Source organism: Rhinoderma darwinii, chromosome 9 (assembly GCF_050947455.1).
Source record: "Rhinoderma darwinii isolate aRhiDar2 chromosome 9, aRhiDar2.hap1, whole genome shotgun sequence".
Taxonomy (NCBI): Eukaryota; Metazoa; Chordata; class Amphibia; order Anura; family Rhinodermatidae; genus Rhinoderma; species Rhinoderma darwinii.
The window spans coordinates 30243818-30266110 of record NC_134695.1 but is presented as its reverse complement, the minus strand read 5'-3'; the positions used below and the strand labels follow the sequence as shown (position 1 = coordinate 30266110).

At 39.7% G+C, this 22293-nt stretch overlaps 1 protein-coding gene across 1 annotated transcript in view; it reads left to right on the top strand.

Moving 5' to 3' along the window:
• The window catches only part of RASGRP2 (RAS guanyl releasing protein 2), a 208939-nt gene that overhangs the window by 101754 nt on the left and 84892 nt on the right, over positions 1-22293 (top strand). The window contains exons 3-5 of the mRNA XM_075837457.1: positions 6878-6980; positions 8545-8595; positions 8701-8832. Of these exons, the coding sequence (XP_075693572.1) occupies positions 6878-6980; positions 8545-8595; positions 8701-8832 (286 nt within the window). The remainder of the gene's footprint in view (positions 1-6877; positions 6981-8544; positions 8596-8700; positions 8833-22293) is intronic.

The following is a 22293-nucleotide window of genomic DNA, read 5'->3' as shown; positions in this document are numbered from 1 at the left end:
AAGTTCTAAGCCTTGTAACGTCCTAGGAAAATAAAAGGATGTTCAAAAATTGATGCAAACATAAAGTAGACATATGGGAAATGTTAAAAAGTCACTATTTTGTGTGGTATTACTATCTGTCTTACAAGCAGATACATTTGAATTTAGAAAAATGCTAATTTTTGCAAATTTTCTCTACATTTTGGTGTTTTCCACAAATAAATCTTGAATTTATCGACCAAATTTTTTCACTAACATAAAGTACAATATGGCACGAGAAAACAATCTCAGAATTGCTTCGATAGGTAAAAGCATTCCAGAGTTATTACCACATAAACTGACACATGTCAGATTGAAAAAAAGAGGCTGTCTCATAAGGTCTAAAAGTGGCTCGGTCCTTAAGGGGTTAATAAGTAAGTTGAATAACAGTGGTCCCAGCACTGAACCCTGTGGTACACCACTTACAACCATTCAGAGTAGGAATCATTGACCACAACTCTCTGGATACGGTCCTTGAGCCAGTTTTCAACCCAATTACAAACTATACTATCTAAACCTATAGTCCTTAATTTACCCATTAGGCATCTACGAGGGACAGTGTCAAATGCCTTTGCAAAGTCCAAAACACTATATCCACAGCGGCCCATCTGTCTAGGCTTTCCCCTACCTCTTCATAAAAACAAATGCGGTTGGTTTGTCAACTTCTATCCTTAGTGAAACCGTGCTGGCTGTCACTTGTAATACAATTTTTTGTCACATAATCCTGTATATGGTCCCTCAATAGCCCCCCAAACATTTTCCCACAATGGTTGTTAAGCTTACTGGTCTATAGTTACCTGGGAAAGACTTAGAGCCCTTTTTGGAAATAGGCACCACATTTGCCCTACACCAGTCCCTTGGCACTATACCAGTCACTAGAGAATCTCTGAATATTATGAAAAGGGGGACAGAAATAACTAAACTATGTTCTTTAAGAACTCTAGAGTGTAATCCATCTGGTCCCGGGGCCCTGTGTACATTTATTTTATTTAGCTTGGACCATATCTACATTCATCCAATTCAGTTTATTAATTGATGTATTAACAGCACTGGCACCGGCTACATCAGCTGCTCTTTCTTCTGTTGTATATACAGAGCTAAAGAACCCATTTAGTAACTCTGCCTTCTCTTGATCCCCTGTGACCAACTCCCCATTACCACGATTTAGGGGTCCTACAAGTTCAGACCTTGGTTTTTTTGTATTTACATACTTGTAGAATTTTTGGGGATTTGTTTTGCTATCCTTGGCCATCTGCCTTTCATTTTGTATTTTTGCTGATTTTATAACTTTTTCTCAGATTTTTATTAAGCGCTTTATAATTTACAAAGGCTACAGCTGTACCCTCAGATTTGTATTTTTCAAATGCCCTTTTTCTGTTATATTTTGCCCTTTTTACAGAAGGGGTAAGCCATGTGGGGTTTAATTTTAGTCGTTTATACTTGTTACCTATAGGAATAAATTTTGCACTATAATTATACAAAGTAGATTTTAAGATCTCCCATTTATCATTTGTACCATTATTTGACATTAGTTCTCCCCAGTCTAAAGCCTGAATTTAGCCCTCATCCTGGGGAAATTGGCCTTCTTAAAATTAAGTGTTTTTGCCCTCCCAGCCTGTGTTTGTTTTTTACAGTATATGTAAAATTTAACTATATTGTGATCACTGTTACCGAGGTTTTCACGAACATTGACATTCCCAACAAGCTCTGCATTATTAGAAATGACCAGATCCAACAGAGCTTCACCTCTAGTCGGGTCTTCCACACACGGGGCCATAACATTTTCCTGCAACGAGTTGAGTAAATTTCTCCCCTCCGCACTTGGAGACGAACCATGACACCAATTAATATCCCAGTAATTAATATCTCCCATTATCACTTAACAGGCATTTATGGCATATTCCCTGGATATACCATTAATCAACACACCCCTTTAAAGGAGGCAGGAGTGAGATCTGTGTATGACATAAAAGTCAGATTGGTGTGAATATAGAAGCCGAAACCTCCATTGATCCCAAAAAATAAGCTGTCCCTGGACTCTTTTTAGTGCAGAGGTGACTGTACATGCATCATCATCTCTCATTTAAAATAAATCATATTTAAGAAAGTCTACACGTTCTCTCAGCTATTATGAATCTATATTAATGAAAAACATGGTGTTAGAAAAAGAGTAAAAAAATGTGTTCAAAATAAAAATTTCACGGCTGTTAACCATGCTTTAAACTGCAGCTCTGTGAAAAGTAAAACGTTTCCTCCGTGCTCCTTTACAGACACTTAGTGTACCACTTGAATTTTTAGGACAGTGCCATGATGGGATCCATCAGAAGTGAAGTAGAGGAGAATGAGTTGATATGATATCATTAGTCCCTTCATTAATTTTATTTACTGTAACTCTCGATAGCCTGCAGTGAAATTGTTCTGCTTAGTTGGAGAAGCTTTTTTTTCTTCAGCAGCAGAGCAGTAGAGAGCGTGGTGGACATATTTTGCTAGTGATGTAAATGGTTAGCTGAAATATATTTGTTATTGTGTAGAAGATGTGGAAAATCATATCTGCTAAGTGTATTGACTGGCAATATTTAGTGACATATACATGCATGTCAATGCATAAAACTATCCTTAAAGGGGAACACCAGTTTAGAGACACTGTAAAGATGATCTGCTTTATTGCTCTCTTTACAAACATATTGCAACAATAACCTGCAATAATTGTCACCACCGGAATACAGTCCGCCAGTTAAAGGTAATCTGTCATGACCATTTATCAACGTTTTAATGCCCCTGGTGCCGTGTTTGCAAGTGCTTCGGAGGCGGCTCCTCGGTTTTTAAGTGCTCCAGGCTCTCCTCACTGAATACCCTAGCTCTGAGTGACAGCTCTAGCATCGAGGCAGAAGACCGCTAGAGCCATCACTCAGAGCAGAAGGCAGAGGGGATTCCTTTCAATCCCTTGCCACCGCAGCCATTTCTCGGTTATTAATTTTATTTTTTTTCTTCCTCACTTTCCAAAAGCCATAACTTTTTTTATTTTTCTGTCGACATTGCCGAATGAGGACTTTTTTTTTGCGGGACAAGTTTTACTTTTTAATGTCACCATTTAATGTACTTTATAATGCACTTGGAAACTGGAGTAAAATTCTTTGTGGGGTAGAATTTGAAAAAAAAATTAATCCTTCATTGTTTTTTGGGCTTCAGTTTTTTACGGCGTTCACTGAAGAAAAACACATGTCACTTTATTCCGTGTGTCAGTGGGATTATGGTAATACCAAATGTATATATTTTTTATGATGTACTACTTTACAATCAAAAAACAATTTGTTGAAAAAAATTGTTCTGTTTCTCCATATTCTGAGAGTCATAACTTTTTGGTTTTTCCATCAGTGAAGCGTTGTTAGGGCTTGTTTTTTTGTGGGGTGAGATGTCATTCTTATTAGCACCCTTTTTGATCACTTTTTATTCCATTTGTTTTTTTTTTTTTCGAAAACCAGGTATTGCAGTGCAACTTTTATCGGCTCCTATTAAGCCCCGCCAGAAACAGGGCTTAATAGAAACCGAAAGATGGTAGACCTTCACTAGGCCCCCACGCTGCCATGGCAACTATCTGCACAACGGCATCGCTCAGCGGTGGGGCTGATGGGATGACGGAGGCCCATGCTCTTTTTAACGGCTTCGATGCCGCTTTCGCTATTGACTACTGCATCTAGGGGGGTAAATGATCGGGATCGGAGTTATCTCCAACCTTGGCCATTACAATGAAATATCGGCTGTATATTCCAGCCAACACCCGCTGAGTATAGAGGGGACTCAGCCTGTAAGCCCGCTCCATACTCCCCTTTCCCAGCTACGACGTACAGTTGCATCAAATGCTAGGAAAGCGTTAAGGCAACTAGTAGTCTCTCAATACACTGTAGACACAAGAGTTTCTAATTTCATATATAGAGTAATTCTTGAAGGGCATGTCTGCTCTGTAGCCACACTTTAATTAAATATTATGAAATGTATTTTTTAATGTCAATTTTAGGTATTACAGTAGTACAGCTATCTGACAATAGAGTCGGAAGTTACCGGACTTCACTGAATACAGGCACTACCAATTTTATAGCAGTCTCTAATTGACGATAGGCAGCCAATTGTATTCTATGGCTCCTGTTACACAGGCAGATTTTGTCGAAAACGAGCACTCATCGAAGATTGAGACGAAAGAAGCAAGTTTGTTTAGCTCTATTTAATAATCGGAACTGCATTTGAGTTATCATTAGTGCTATCGTTCAGGCACACACAGTTTCATTATTGTTGACTGTACATCTCTGTTTACACGGGGAGATGTGCTGCTTACAACCAATGATATTTATGCCCGCTTAAAAATGGACGTTTGCATGCTTGTCGGTTGATCAGTTGGCATGTTTACACGGGGTACTGATCGGGAACTAGCATTTAAAAGTTTGCTCGTTCACCCGAATATCGGCCCGTGTAAAGGGCCTTAAAGCCTTGCAGCTTGCTGCTTAACGGGTGCTGTTAGATGTGGCGTACCTGTTTTGTATTTCCGCAGTGTAAATATATACTGTGGTAAACTACAATGTATACCTATGGGAAGAATATTCTGCAATGCAGACAGATTTCTCTAGTTCTTGCATTGCAGAATATTTTTCCCATAGGCTTGCAATGTAAATTTTCAAACATTGTAAACACGCTGCAGAAATAGAAAGCAAGTATACCACGTGTGAGTGCATCTTTACAGTGTCCGCTAGCTCCATTTTAAAAATGGAGACTATCTGCTGATAAAAGTATAATAGTACATTGTTTAAAAACACTTTCCTTGTTTATTACATAGTGTATCTAAAAGGTGGAACTGTACTGGGCTTCAACATTAGGCACCAATATTTCATAATTATGTTGACTTTTTCAACTTGATTTTATGAGAACATACAGTAGTTCTACTACTTTAAAGAATCACTAGTCATACCACATCTGGAATAGTGTTACAGTTCTGGGCACCAGTGTACTAGAAAGACACAGTAAAGCTTTGTGCAGGGGCTATATGGCCTAAAAATAAAATCACAATTTTTTTCAAATTCATGTCCAATCTTCGATTTTAATCTCAAGATTGTCTTGTTTTTGCTAAATAATCTAAAGAAAAATACCAAGACACAATTTTTTTACATAAGGGAATTGCATGCACGACTATTCATGATTATATTCTGATTATCAGAATTGTCCCTCAGGTGCTATGTGTGATCAGCCTCTCTTCTAAAAGGGACAATTCTTATAACCAATATATATTGCCGAGTGTGCAGTTTTATTAGGTAAATCATGGGCCCATTCTTTTTTTTATAAGGGAATTGCATTTACATCATTTACTTGGATAAAATCTGTTTCCTGGTTGTCCTCACACGTCCCAGTTACGTGGACCTCTCTAGAGGGACAGGTTGATGGGCCCCCAATAGCTTCAGCAGGCCAGCATGACAAAACAACTATGAGGACCTTGCTCATGTTTAGGCAGGCAAATTCATCGTAAACCTATGACGTCACCTCCATCCACTGACATTCGAGCCAATTACTACCCAAGAAAATCCAGAATATATCCAGCTTTTTTTGCTACCAGACACTGGGCCTCACTCCTGTCAGCATCTATGTGAGTACAATGCAAACCCTGCGCCTAGCACCACCAAAGTAAGTATTGGGGACCCAATTCCTGTTACCACTTGGTTTCACTGCTGTCACATGCTAGGTGATGTCCCCTGTATTCCCGCTTCCCTGCAGTTCATACGTGGCCACCCTTACTATGGTCAGATTTTAGGAAGAATTAGTCGGCGAGAAGCCTTTCCCACTTGGTCACCAGTTCCTCATTATCAGTTTCCTCAGGCACAGGGCAGGACAGCCGCATTCGTAAGGCCTTTGAGGGCTGTGGGTTTTGAACTGTCTTGGGCTATCCATCTCCTCCTACTCAGGCGAGAAGAAGTTGTGCACAACCAAACGGCAGAAGCCAGATGCATTGATTTGAGGAACAATCATTCGCAGTTTAGGTAAGAAAAAGATGATGCAGGGCTTCAGGGAGAAGCAGCTGGAGCACAAGGAAATAAACAGATGATTAAGGTGTGAGTGGTGGGAGTCCTGGCCAGCAGGGTATGGGGTACGGGGTCATTGCTCCAGACATACCAACAGCTCCAGGACTACCCGACTTTCACACTCTTTGAGGCATCTGTCTATCTCCTTGTGCCTGCCCACACGGACACGCTAATATTGATCTCACAATTTTGACAAAAATCCAAATTGGACATAATTGAAATGGTGAATTCATCGATTTCACTTGTTTATTCGCCCAGCCCTAGTAGAGATTGAGCGAGTTCAAAGGCATGCAACCAAAGTGTTCAATTACCTCAAAATATTAACAGTTTGGGCCTATTTAGTTTAGAATAAATACGGCTAAGGGGTGAACTAATAACTATGTATAAATACGTCAAAGCTCCACTAAATCTAGAGGAGGGAAGGTTTCTACACCAACATATAAAAGGTTACTTTACTTTATGAACTGTGAAACTATGGAATGCTCTGCAAGAGGAAGCTGTGATGGTTGATTCATTGAAAGAGTTTTCAAGTGGTCCGGAAGTCTTTCTTGAAAATAATATTATTAAAAGTTATATGTACTAGATTACTGTAGATGGGTTGTTGATCCAGGGTTTTTCTTCTGATTGCCATATCTACAGCTGGGAAGGAATTTGTTTCCCTAAATTTAGGAAAATTGGCTTCTACCTCAGGATCAACATTGCAGGAGAATGGATAAAACATTTTTTCAACCTAACAAACTATGTTACTATATTATATTGGATCTTCAGTAACATTACCTTATATTATTTATCTTTTTTAGACTCCGATGGCAATCCTAAGGAACGGGAACTGGTTCAGATGTTTCTCATGATGCATCCTTGGTACATCCCATCCGGGGATCTTGCCAAGAAACTCTTTGCTCTATATCCTTTTAATATATTTTAAATATTATATTTTGATGTAACTTGTATGTGTATATATGTATGTATATATATATATATATATATATATATATATATATATATATATATATATTTATATAGAACTGATTTGCACTAGTTCTATCACTCTGCTGTTTTTTCCTGTATTGGCCAGTTATTCTCCTGACATTATTTTGTTCTTATAGTTGTTTCAAGGAAGTGGCTAAGCGATAGCATCCATTGTTTGCAGCTATGGAACTATTGGTTAATCACAGAGGAGCCCAGGTTCCATAGTAATGTATAGTCCCCGCTCTCCTCACATCCTCTGTGTCTAGGAAAAGTTACCACAAAACTTATTTGAGGTTGTTGCCAGTTTGTAAATCAGTATACTGTAGATCACATATACATCACTTACAGAATACTGTAGTTACCATATACATCACTTACATATCATATGGGTTTGTCTGCCTATAAAAAGGTAAATGTACAATGCTTGATGATTAAAGGTTACTGCCATACGCAAACAGCAGCCCAATGAAAGTGTGAGGCAGACACAGTCCTCCACTTTGAATACCCCTTCTTTTTGCCCCCGGACACCCTGGTGAACCCAGATACACCTGGAGGAAACGTGTCGGGAGGGAAAAAAGGTTAGCGCTAGATGCTCAGGTCTTTTTTAGGGTGATAAGGTTCTTTTTCCTAGCAATGACAGGAGTTAGAGGACAGCCCATAAAAAGGGCATAACAGGGAAAAGTGATGTCCCTCCTCCATCCACAGGCAGAATATCTAAGTGATCCTTCACCCGTGGGGCTTAACAAATGCAAAACCAGTAAGATTGTTCCATTTTTTCATACAGTCGACTGATGTGTCATGCATTATACACTATACAGTAATTTGTAACTGTGATGCATAAGTGTATACTAATCGCCTTTTAGTACAGTGGGGCCATATGTAGTCTTTAGCCCCACATATCTTTGTGTGTATTTTTTGACTACACCTTGTGTGGTCTCTACTTTTTACAACTATACTATTAAAAGTTATGTTTTAACTAAAATACATTCACCCTATTGATACTATATTTGACAATTAGTGAACTCTCGGGGTCTGTACTACTAATAGCCCCATTACTGGTTGTTTCCATCTACGATTAAATACCCACACGCCAATTTTCTCACTTTAAAGGGAAAATGTCTTTAGAAAATGACCTATTGTTTAAATCCAGATTTTTGTTTTCTATGTCATTTATGTTTATTAAAAAAAAAAAAAAAAGAAAAAAACTAAAATCTGTAATTTCCACTTTGGCCACTGAGCCTCACAACAGCGTGAAACTTTCTGTTCTGTAGAGATCACTCCTCAGAAGTCATCATCATATATCTATTGATATCTCATTCTATGTGTTGTGTTTCCTTATATATTTATGTTGTTCTATATATATTTTATGGCAATAAAGTGTTTAATCAAGTTGCACTAAAGAAATACGACGTGCAGTATTTTAAGTGTTAGATTTCACACCTTTCTTCTTTCATATGACTGCCCCAGTGAAAATGAATTTTCCTTGACCATTTTTTACTTCAGAAGCTGGTGATAATACAGAACGAGAACGAATCTGTCACCTTGTCAGGTAGCTCCACGTTTTTCCACTATTAGCAATAATTAAATCTGTTGCTCGTTGTTTTTGTAACCTCGGCCAGTTACATAACACAATATTAATCTTTTCTATCTGCAGGTTCTGGATAGCGGAATACCCAGCTGAGTTTGACTTAAATCCAGAACTGGGAGAGCAGATTCGAGACCTGAAGAGGGCACTGGAAAATAAAGGAAACCGCAGGGAGAGCAATCTCATAGACATTGAGAGTGTGTATGTAATGGTTGTCCTAAAATTTGGAAACTTGTGGAGTAAAAGTGTAAAAATGACACTTGTAAGACCATGTTCACACGTGGCTGAGTTTTTCCGCTGCAAATGTTGGTGCAGATTCGGGGCAATTACGCAACAAATCTGCAGCAACATTTGCATATTTGACAGGTAATTCAGACGTTGCGGATATCACAGCGGACTTGCCACAGATTTCAGTTTTTGCTTTGCAAAGGCTGAAATCCGCAATGAAATTCCGCTTCTTCTTCGCAATGGAAAGCGCATGCTGCGGAGGGAAAATTCTGCACCGCAGCCTAATTTCCGCACAGTTATTTTCTGCAATGTCTGAACTAAGTTTCCTAAAAATGTATAGAAACAAATGTAAAAAACGGCTGCTGCAGAATTCCACTGCGGACTGTCCACAGCGGAATTCAACAGCAATTCCGCCACGTTTAAATGTGCCCTTACAGGTTGCTACAATATATACAAGTGCTTCATACCTCACATCTGAAGCCCCCTTAACAGGCTGAGTGGCAAGATATTTCTGCTAAAGTGGAAAGGTCATTCTTACTGGCTGTTGGGAAAATGACTGGGCTCCGGATTAAGAACATGAGCTCATGTCATTTAAAGAGGCTCTGTCACCACATTATAAGTGCCCTATCTCCTACATAAGGAGATCGGCGCTATAATGTAGGTGAAAGCAGTTCTTTTTATTTTAAAAAAACTATCTATTTTCACCACTTTATTATGATTTTAGATTTATGCTAATGAGTTGCTTAATGCCCAAGTGGGCGTGTTTTTACTTTAGACCAAGTGGGCGTTGTACAGAGGAGTGTATGACGTTGACCAATCAGCGTCATGCACTCCTCTCCATTCATTTACTCAGCGCATAGGGATCCTGCTGGATCCTTATGTGCTGTCTTATACTAACACATTAACAATACTGAGTGTTTAGACAGTGAATAGACATTCAACGGGATGTCTATTCACAATCTCTGCACTTTGTTACTGTTTCTATGGTAGTTACAGCAGAGGAAGCGTGATCTCGTTGTAACCTGTCATTTACAGCGAGATCTCGCGAGATCACGCTTCCTCTGCTGTAAATACCACAGACAGAGTAACAAAGTGCACAGATTGTGAATAGACATCCCGTGGAATGTCTATTCATTGTCTAAACACTTCAGTATTGTTAATGTGTTAGTATAAGACAGCACATAGAGATCTAGCAGGATCCCTATGCGCTGACTAAATGAATGGAGAGAAGTGCATGATGCTGATTGGTCAGCGTCATACACTCCCCTGTACAACGCCCACTTGGTCTAAAGTAAAAATACGCCCACTTGGGCATTAAGCAACTCATTAGCATAAATCTAAAATCGCTAATAAAGTGGTAAAAATAGATAGTTTTTTAAAAATAAAAAGCACTGCTGTCAGCTCCATTATAGCGCCCATCTCCTTATGTAGGTGATAGGACACTTATAATGTGGTGACAGAGCCTCTTTAAGGGTATTTTTTTTTAAAATGTATAGGAGAGGGTTTACCGGAGCTAAAAACATGGATTTTGCTGAATAATAGTCTGGCCCAGCAACAATAATTTATTTCCACATAACAATGTGCTGCATTTGAAATGGCACAGACATTTAATACACACACGGATTGGGAAATTGATATTGCTAGATATCAGAAAGCGAATGGGTAGTAGAGCAGATGTCAGATAGATTTAACATTTAGGCTGGGTTCACACAAAATTTGCCACCAAAATCTGCTTGTGTTAATTGTAGATTTGTGTTGTGTATTTCGATACAAACTTGGATGCGGATTTCACCTATTAGGGTATGTGCACACACACTAATTACGTCCGTAATTGACGGACGTATTTCGGCCGCAAGTCCCGGACCGAACACAGTGCAGGGAGCCGGGCTCCTAGCATCATAGTTATGTACGATGCTAGGAGTCCCTGCCTCTCTGCAGGACAACTGTCCCGTACTGTAATCATGTTTTCAGTACGGGACAGCAGTTCCACGGAGTAGCAGGGACTCCTAGCGTCGTACATAAGTATGATGCTAGGAGCCCGGCTCCCTGCACTGTGGTCGGTCCGGTACTTGCGGCCGAAATACGTCCGTCAATTACGGACGTAATTAGTGTGTGTGCACATACCCTCACATTGCAAATGTTAAAATCCGAGGTCGATGTTTAACATTGTTTCCTAAAACGTCATTCACTTGCATTGTGCTATACTTTTCTACAGAATTTCAGAATAATAAATAAATATATAACATATATATGTGAACCCAGCCTTAGGCCACTTTCACACGGCATGCAATACGGGTGTATTATGACCGTGCTCATATTATGGCAGTGTAAATATATATATTTCTTTATTCCTATATTCATTTCATTCATATAAAATTGACAACCATGATTGTGACATACTGACTTTCTATTGTTATTCCTTATACTTCTGGTTTGGAGATATTTGGTGTCCAATATCAATAAATCTCATTTACCTCCATAAATCGTAAAAATCCAGAAATTTACTTGAAGTCATCTTTTTAATGTCCTGCAATTAGTTTTATGATGACGCATATGGATCTGCAAACTCACACACTAGTAAATTTAGGTTTGTATTTAAAATCTGAAGTGAGGATGTATTTTTATCATATAGTCCAGTGTACCCGCTGAAGTATAAAGAATGTGTTGTTTGCATACTCCAATCATTATCATTTATTAAGGAGTTTAAGAAGAGCTTTGATTTGACTTATAACCAAGGTTATTGAGGATATGTTAGTAGATGGGTTCATAAATGTAAATCTGAGCACCAGTCTTTTTCCCAAAAAGCCATTTTTACTTTTTTGCAGAGTTTGCTTATAACAGATCCACCATGTGTGTAACAACATTAGATTATCTAGTCCAATGTAGTTCGTTCCAGATTTATTTCCGCGTGCTGTTCATCTTATTCAAACCTTATGTGGATGCAGTTAGTGAACGCTTGACCTATTCATGCTTTATAACAATGAAAGATTTTGAGGCACTTTTTTATGTCAAAATGCTGCAAAACATACCAGATGTGTAGTAAATGCAGTATAAATATAGGCTCAATACAATGTCACCATTAACCCCTTCGCGCACCACGATGTAATAGCACGATGTGGTGCGGGAGGTGATGTATGGAGCGAGCTCACGTTGCAGCTGTCAGCTGTGTTTTACAGCTGACCCCCGAGACTAAATAGTCAGGAACAGTGTTCGCGCTGATCCTGGCCGTTTAACCCCTCAAATGCTGTGGTCAATGGTGACCACAGCATCTGAGGCGTTAGAATGAAGGGGGCGGCCCCCTCTGAGAACTCATTGGCGTCCCCACAACGCGTGGTGTCGTGGGGTGTCGATGGTTGTTAGAACAGCCTAGGGGCCTAATGTAAGCCCACTGGTCTGTCTTCACTCTGCCTCTGTTAAGCCCTGCCAGAGGCAGGGCTTAACAGAAGCCTGTAAAAATTACAAAATACTGCAATACATTAGTATCAGTGTAATACTGATACTAATGTAGTATCCGTGTAATACTGCATTACATTAGTATTGCAGTGTATTGTACCAATGATCTAATGATCGCTGGTTCAAGTCCCCTAGAGGGACTAATAGAATGTGTAAAAAAAAAAAAATTTAATAAAGCTATTAGTGGTGAAAAAGAAAATATTAAAAGTTAAAAAAATAACTTTTCCCATTTTTCCTCTAAAGTAATGTAGAAAATAAAATAAATGAATAAATAAAAAAATAGACAAAATTGGTATTGCTGTCAGACCTATTACAATATACCATTATTTAACTCGCATGGTGAACGCCGTAAAAAATGTATACCGCCAAAATCTGTGTTTTTTGGTCAACTTCGCGGTCAAAAACAATGTAATAAAAAGACATAAAAATTTAAAGTTATGGCTCTGAATGTGGTGTAACAAAACAATTTTTTTTAACAAATAGATTTTTGTTTTTTTTACAATAGTAAAATCTAAAAAGACCTCTATAAATTTGGTAGCACCATAGTCGTATTGAGCCGCAGAATAAAGTTAAGTTGTTGTTTTTACCGCCCGGTGAAAGCTGTAAAAACTAAACCCAAAAAACTATGGAGGAGTCACTGTTTTTTCTCATTTCAGCCCTCAAATACTTTATTTTCAGTTTCCCAGTACATTATATGGTACTTTAAGTGGTTCCAACAGAAACGACAACTTCTCCCACAAAAAATAAGCCCTCACATCGCTCTATTAACAGAAAAATAAAAATGTTATGGCTCTTGGAACGCAGGGAGTGAAAAACGAAAATGAAAAAGCAAAAAAATGGTCAGTCCCGAAGGGGTTAATGTTTAAAGTTAGTTAAATTATCTTTTTAGGTTGCTAGGTATATAATGGGGTTTGACAAGTTTACGTCTGGGTTCCAGTATTTTTGTCAACAAGAAAAGGGCTGCAGACTACTCTATTCTTTCCGTTAAAAATACAAGAACCCATGACAGAAAGCATAAAATGCCAATATGACAGAACCTAAAACATATAAAAACAAAATAAACGCACGCCCCTATATAGTGTAGTGTTCACTATCTTCATAGGTAAATCGTTGCACTCACAATTGTGAAAACAATAAGGGCCTGTACACATTTACAATGGAGGCTTCGTTAGGGGCCTCCATCGCAGATTTGACCGAAATTACCAGAAAGAATAGTGCAAAACCACTGCCATCTCGACGGAAACCCGATGGAACCCATTAAAGTATATAGGTCCTGTGGGGCGCCAGTTGTCTCCATCGTTCAACAGAACCGACACTTCCATGATTTTCGTTGTGCTGCTCCTCTGATGGAGCAAAACAACTGATGTAGCAGAACAACGGAAAGCTGAAAGCAGATGTGAACAGGCCAGTGGCATAACTACCGCTATAACAGCCGTAGTGGCTGCTGCGGCTCCCGCAGCATGAGGGGGCCCGTGCCACCCGCCAGCATGGGCTGCCCCCCCATGGCCGGAGGCTCCGCTAGCAGCTGCTATGACGGCTACAGCGCGACGCCACTGAAGGGGTTGTTCTTACAAAACAAATGCATCCCCTATCCACTGGATAGGGGATACATGTGTGATCGCTGGGACGCCCAGTGATAAGGAGAACGGGGGACCGAAAGTCCCCCGAAGTTCTCCATGACAAACATCGGACTTCCGGGTCTGTCTGCAGCTCCATAGAAATTAATTGTGCACTTGTCGCGCTTGTGCGCATGCGTGACCAGCGCACCTTTCATTTTTATTCAACTGCGCAGACGCCGGAAGTCCGAGGTTTGTCATGGAGAACTTCGGGGGACTTTCGGTCCCCCGTTCTCCTTATCGCTGCCAGCGATCACACATGTATCCTCTATCCTGTGGATAGGGGATGCATGTCTTTTATAGGACAAACTATAGGCCGCTATATGGCGTTATCTACAGGGGAGGGTCTGTATGGCGTTATCTACAGGGAGGGGGGTTCAGTTTGGTGTTATCTACAGGGGGGGTCTGTATGTCGTTATCTACAGGGGGGTCTGTATGGCGTTATCTACAGGGGGGTTTGTATGGCGTTATCTACAGGGGGTCTCTATGGCGTTATCTGCAGGGAGGACTCTGGCGTTATCTACAGGGGGGGCTGTATGGCGTTATCTACAGGGGGGTCTGTTTGGCATTATCTACAGGGGGGTTGTAAGAGGTTATCTACAGGGGGGCTGTATGGCGTTATGTACAGGGGGGCTGTATGGTGTTATCTACAGGGGGATTTGGGGCTGTTAGACGTTATCTACAGGGGGCCTGTAAGGCGTTATCTACAGGCGGCTGTGTATGGCGCTATCTACAGGGTGCTGTGTATGGCGCGATCTATAGTGCGGCGCTGTGTGGTGGGATCTATAGGGATGCACTATCTACAAGGGGGGTTGTGTGATACCCAGCAGAGGGGGGGCCCCAGTCAAAAGTTTGCTATGGGGCCCAGTCTTTTCTAGTTACGCCCCTGGAACAGGCCCTATGTGAATAGAGGCGTGAGTTTCTTATGTTTATATACACTAAATAGTAGCAGGCTTGTACGTACATTAGTTGTATGAACAATATTTTGCAGCGTGTTCACTAAAGCCTAAAATTTTGCACAATTTTTAGCGCATTATAAGAGATGGAAGACCATGAGGCCTTAGTAGAAAGCCAAGTGGAGCAAACGGTAGATATAGTGGCATAATATTTTCCTAGCACTGCTGCGACTTCATGCTAAAAAATAAACCCTCATGTTCCACTTGGGATTTTCTCAGACCTCTTTAGGAGCCAGCCTTTGAACTAATGGAAAAGGTTATTTGCAGAATCCTTTATTCAGAATAATCTATTTAGTTTCAGTTAAAAGAGAGTGCGAGTCACAGGTTTTAGCTTGTAAGGATCTATATTTAAACATTCTCTCACATTGTCTTTTCTGAAAGGTTCTCCACCTGACAGAAGACAACCTGGTTCAGGAAATCTGTATTCTAATTTATTGACAGGTCCACACTCTGCTTAGAAAAGATAGCTCTACCTCTTGTATGTCTGTGTAAGGGGTCATGCACACATCCTCTTTCTTTTTTATACGGCCGCAAAAAATCGGATCCACAAAATACGGACCGCATACGGATGGCTTCTGTGTGTGGTCTGTTTTTATGACGGACCATTGAATAGACACATCCGCAAAAATTGACTGAGATACAACCAGCCCTGAGTTATGCAGATCAGAAACACGGATCCACAAAAATAACGGATGTGTGCACGACACCATAGAAATGAATGGGTCATTATACTATCCATTAAAAACGCATAGCGCACTGAAAACATTAGCTGATGTGTGCATGAGCCTTAATGTATGCTTGTCTTCACAAAAGTGCAGAGATCATAAGATCAGAAGGACAGACATTTTTCTTGCTTCAATAACTAGAACAGTAAAAGGGTCTGAAAAATATTGAATCGTTTACTGGATTAACGCTACCATCCGTAGAATTACATGGAGTAAATATCGTGGCTCATCTTACAAGTTCAATGAACGTTTAACGGTTACAATTTATAGAAGTCCCTGGAACATCTTCAGTCTTTAGCTCAAGTTGTTAGTTATGATTTCCCTTCCTTTATACGACATTTATGACATATCCATAGGATATGTCATAAATGTCAGATAGATGCCCACCTCTGGGACCCGCACCTATCTCTAGAACGAGGCCCCCTAAACCCCGTTCCAGCTTTTTGTGCTCACGCTGCTCCCGGCCACTTCCTAATTACATGGTCGGGAGTTACGGAAGCAGCGTAACTCGCTGAGCTGCGCTGTTTATGTCCCTTATGGGAAAACCCCTTTAAAGCCTAACTACACTCAAAACCTGAGAATTCAGGTGTGACTTCTGTTGCCTCCAAACAGCTGTGACATGAGGCGTACATTGGAAGGGACCTCACTGTAAAGCTGTTTTGTTTTACATTGGGCTATACACTTAAAATATTCTTTTAGTTATATGATAGAGCATATATATAGAGTTAGTCATAAGTCTGTTCACAGGAGAGTATTTGACGCTTTTTTCGGCGTTCAAAACGCACCGAAAAACGCATCAAAGAAACCCATGATTAAGCTTCCCATTGACATCAATGTTCGTGCACACGACGCAATTTTTACGCATGCGTGTTTAAAAAACATGTCACGTAAAAAATGTCAGGTCAATACTTTGGTGCGTAAAACATGCCGAAAATGCGCCTAATTCCCATAGTCAATGGGAGTCCTAATTATGCGCCAAAAAAGACGCGCCAAAAGCATGCACAAAACGTGTAAAAAAAATGTGACGAAAACGTGTCAAATGTAGTTTAAAAAGTGCTTTACAAAAACACTAGCGTTTTGACACATACATTTTTTTTTTGTTTTTTCCTCCCTGCCTTCCAAGAGTAATGTACTAAAACAGAGAAGAAAAGACACGGCGCCACATAGTGCAGATGAGTAGGTAATATAGGAGAGCAAGAATAGAATACGTGCTCACCTTGAAGTTGTGAATACTGGCAAGACAACTAATACAATCTGAATGTATAAACCCTGTAGCCCATGGCACTAAAAAAGACAAGTCTATGGACTATAGATCTAATTGTATTACCTCTTTCAATAAAGGCAGCAGAGTAATCACATCCACACTCCAAAAACATTGGCATATCCTCACAAATGATCCATTCATGAAAACACTTCTTCCAGCCAAACCCAAAATCACCTACAGAAGGGAAAAAACTTTAAGGAATTTGATAGCACCTGGCAAACTGCATAATATCCAACGGAACCCCCAAGAAATGTTTACGGCTAAAAAAAGGTTATTTTCGTTGTGGCCATGTTAGATGCCTCTGTTGTTCTAGTATTGCCAATAAGAAGTCTGCTTTTATTTCCATAGTTACCAATGCCATTTTCTCAATCAAAAGTTTTTTGAACTGTGGAAGCAGTTATGTGATTTATTTACTGCAATCTACATGTAATCTACAATACGTGGGTCACACAACCCAAACCCTCAGGAATAGAATTAATAAGCACAGATTCAATGTAAAGAATTGTTTTCTCAAGCAAAGTTTTTCTAGACATTGTGCCCTCAAACACAAATGTAACTTTGATGACATCACTGTTATTCCCATAGAAAGTATCCCTGCTGATTTGTGTAATAGATTCATTAGATTAAAACATAGGGAAAATTTCTGGATTTATAAACTGGGGACTTTGCAACCCAATAGACTTAACCCCTTCCCGCACCTTGACGTTAATGCACGTCAATGTGTGCAGTCACTTCGCGCACCTTGACGTGCACTAACGTCAGTGCTTTGACAGTTAACCGCCGCTCTGCGCTACACTGCAGCGGCGGTTAACTGTGCAGGGTGTCAGCCCTGCTCTCCCCGTTGCCGATCAGCGGAATGTCGCCGCTGAAATCGGCAATTAACCCCTTCGATGCGGTGGTCGATTGCGATCACCACATTGAAGAGGTTTACAGCGGATCAGCAGCCCCCCACATGTATTTGCGGGGGCTGGCGATCCTTCTCACGGCAACCAGAGGCCAGACAATGACCTCCGGGTTGCCATGTACGGAAGCCTCGGAGGATCAGCCTCCGGCCGGTCCTCCGATGCTTCCTGTCAGTGTGACTGTCACGTCACAATGACAGAACACATTACACTACGTGTGTAGTGTAATGTGTTCCAGCAGCGATCAGAGCTGCAAGTCTAAGTGTCCCCTAGTGGGACAAGTAAAAAAAGGTAATAAAAATGTTTTTAAAAAGTGTAAAAATAAAAATTAGAAGTGACATAAACAAAGAATGCTTTTTTTCCTATAATAAGTCTTTTATTATAGGAAAAAAATTAACGCGTTAAAAAAAGTACACATATTTGGTATCACCGCGTTCGTAACGACCCCAACTATAAAACTGTAATATTATTTTTCCCGCACGGTGAACACCGCGAAAAAAATAAACGAAAAACAGTGCGCGAATCACAATTTTTTGGTCACCACCCCTCCCAAAATATACAATAAAAAGTGATCAAAAAGTTGCATGTACGCCAAAATGGTGCCAATACAAACTACAACCTGTCCCGCAAAAAACAAGCCCCTACACCGCGTTTTTGACTGAAAAATAAAAGTTAGCGCTCTCAGAATATGGTGACACAAAAAATAATTTCTTTTATAAATAAGTGATTTTATTGCACAAACGCTGCAAAACATAAAAAAATTATATACATATGGTATCGCCGTAATCTTACCGACCCGCAGTATAAAATATAATGGTAATTTATAGCCCAGGGTGAACGCCATAAAAAAAAAAAGAATAAAAAACATTGTCAGAATTGATGGTTTTTGGTCACCTTGCTTGCCAAAAAATTTTATAAAACGTGATCCAAAAAAATTCTGGTACCCCAAAATGGTACCAATGAAAACTACAGATTGTCCGGCAAAGAATAAACCCTCACACAGCTCCGGTGGAGAAAAAATAAAACAGTTCTGGCTCCCAGAATATGGCGATGCAAAATGTGCAGAGTGTCCAAAAGCCGATAAGATTGGGCGCCATTTATCAGTGCGACACTGGCCACATATCTGCGGATTATTATTTATTTACTGCATTATTATACCCTCTTATTATACCCCGATGTACCCCGCACAGATAACATGTACCCTGATGTACTCCGCACAGATAACATATGCCCCCACATTATAAACTGAAACACCAGTAAAACCCCAAACAGAACTACTACCAAGCTACATCTGCGCCCCAAAAGCCAAATGGCGCTCCCTCCCTTCTGAGCCCTGCAACATGCCCAAACACCAGTTTACGTCCATAGATATGGCATCGCCATACCCGGGAGAACCCGGTTAATATTTTCTGAGGTATTTGTCTTCAGTGGCACAAACTCGGCATAACATATAGTGCACTAAAATGGCATATGAGTGGAAAATTGTAATTTCCACTCTGCACCATCCGATGCTCATTAACCCCTTCGCGCACCATGACATAGCATGTCGTAGTGTGGGGGGTGATGTATGGAGCGTCTCACGTGAAAAATAAAGCATTTAAAACGGCAAAATCACTGTTTTTTGGTCACCTGGGCTCTACCTAAAAATTTAATAAAAAGTGCTCAAAAAGTTGCATGTACCAAAAAATGGTACCAATAAAAACAACCGCTCGTCCCTCAATAAATAAGCCCTCATACCGCTCTATTGACTGAAAAATAAAAAAAGTTGTGGCTCTTGGAACGCGGGGAGGAAAAAACTAAAAAGGAAAATAAAAAATGGATCAGTCCAGAAAGGGTTAATTACTTTCTAATGAAAAACCATTTATGACCACACGTGGGGTATTGCCGTACTCGGGAGAAATTGCTTTACAAATGTTGGGCAGCTTTTACCCCCTTTATCCTTTGTGAAATTGAAAAAATGCAACATTTTAGTGGAAGAAATGTCGATATTCATTTTCACAGCCTAATTCTAATAAATCCTGCAAAAGACTTATGGGGTCTAAATGCCCACTATATCCCTAGATAGATTCTTTAAGTGGTGTAATTTCCACTTTTGGGGGGTTTCCACTGTTTTGGCCTCTCAGGGGCTTTGCAAATGCGACATGGCACCCAAAAACCATTTCAGCTAAATTTGAGCTCCAAAAGACAAATGGCGCTCCTTCCCTTCTAAGCCTGCTGTGGGTCCAAACAGCAGTTTATTACCACATATGGCATATTTCCGTAATCGGGAGAAATTGTTTTACAAATGTTGGGGTGCTTTTTCTCCTTTATTCCTTGTAAAAATTAAAAATGGGTACCTTTTTTCAGAAAAAAAGTAGATTTTTACCTTTACAGAATAATTCCAATGAATTCAGCAAAACAAATGTGGGGTCAAAATGCTAACTTTACCCCTAGAAAACTTCCTTGGTGAGTGTAGTTTCCAAAATGGGGTCACTTTCCGGGGGTTTCCACTATTTTGTTCCCTCCAGTGCATTTCAAACGCGACATGGCACTGAAAACTATTCCAGCAAAATCAGAATTTCAAAATCCAAATGGCGCTCCTTCCCTTCTGAGTCCTGCTGTGGGTCCAAACAGCAGTTTATTACCACATATGGGGTATTGCTATAATCGGGAGAAATTGCTTTACATATGCTGGGGTGTTTTTTCTCTTTTATTCCTTGAAAAAAATTAAAAATTTCTATGTTTTTTCAGAAAAAAAGTAGATTTTCATCTTCACATACTAATTCAAATAAATTTAGCAAAAAAACTGTGGGTTCAAAATGCTAACTATACCCCTAGATAAATTCCCTGAGGGGTGTAGTTTCCAAAATGAGGTCACTTTTTTTTTTTTTTTTTATTGTTTTGGCCCCACAAGACCTCTTCAAACCTGACATGGTACCTAAAATATATGCTAAAATAAAGGAGGCCCCAAAATCCACTAAGTGCTCCTTTGCTTCTGAGGCCTGTATTTCAGTAAATTAGCGCTCTAGGGCCACATGTGGGATATTTCTAAAAACTGCAGAATCTGGGCAATAAAAAATAAGTTACATTTCTTGGGTAAAACCTTGGTATAGATTTTTTTTTATTACAAATGAATTTTGTAAAAAAAAAATGAAATTTGTAGCTTTCACCTCTACTTTGCTTTAATTCCTGTGAAACGCCTAAAGGGTTAAAACACTTTCTGAATGCTGTTTTGAATACTTTGAGGGGTGCAGTTTTCAAAATGGGGTGATTTATGGGGACTTTCTAATATATAAGGCCCTCAAAGCCACTTCAGAACTGAACTGGTCCTTGCCTTTTGAAATTTTCTTGAAAATATGAGAAATCGCTGCTAAAGTTCTAAGTCTTGTAACGTCCTAGAAAAATAAAAGAATGTTAAAAAAACTATGCCAAACTAAAGTAGACATATGGGAAATGTTAACTAGTAACTATTTTGTGTGGTATTACTATCTGTTTTACAAACAGATACATTTAAATTTAGAAAAATGCTAATTTTTGCAAATTTTCTTCAAATCTTGGTGTTTTTTATAAATAAATATTGAATTTATCGACCAAATTTGTTCCCTAACATAAAGTACAATATGTCACGAGAAAACAATCTCAGAATCACTTGGATAGGCAAAAGCATTCCGGAGTTATTACCACATAAAGGGACACATGTCAGATTTGAAAAATCGGCTTCGTCCTGAAGGCCAAAACAGGCTCAGTCCTGAAGGGGTTAATGATACAGCACCATTCTGGTCCTTTTTTTCCCTTGTGCCACTTTATTATTTTTTCCAAGAGTCATAACTTTTTTATTTCTGTGTCGACATAGCCGTATGAGGGCTTGTTTTTTTGCGGGACAAGTTGTGTTTTTCAATTGCACCATTTTTGGGTGTATATATTATATTGATTGACTTTTATGAGTTTGTTTGGGAAGGAATTAAAAAAAAAACAGCTATTCCAGCATTGTTTTTCGCATTGCAAATTGATGCCGTTCACTATGCGGTGTAAATAGCATATTACCTTTTTATTCTATGGCGATACCAAATATGTATAGGTTTTTCTATTTTACTACTTTTGCACAATTAAAACACTTTTAAAGGGGTTATGTGGGGACCGAAAATTATTAGCAGTGTACTCATTGCAGTATGTGAGTACACTGCTAATGCGCATTCCGATTTTAATAGATTTTTACAGCGCTGCCGGGGGGACGGGAAGTCTAGTGGCACAGTCTAACTTCATGATGACATGACTCGTCATCATGTGACCGGCCCACTGTACGCTATGTAATCGCTGTACTCCTGCCACATAAATTACATATCGTAAAGCGGGCCCAGTCACATGACGACGAGTACACTGCTAATAATTTTCGGTCCTCACATCACACAGCCCCTTTAACCCCTTTCTGTCCAGAAGCTTTACCCCCTTCCAGGCCCGTTTTCAAGTTTTAACCATGTTCCAATTTAAAAGCAAATTGTTGTTCTATTGCTCTTCCAACCTATACGTATTTGGTCTTGT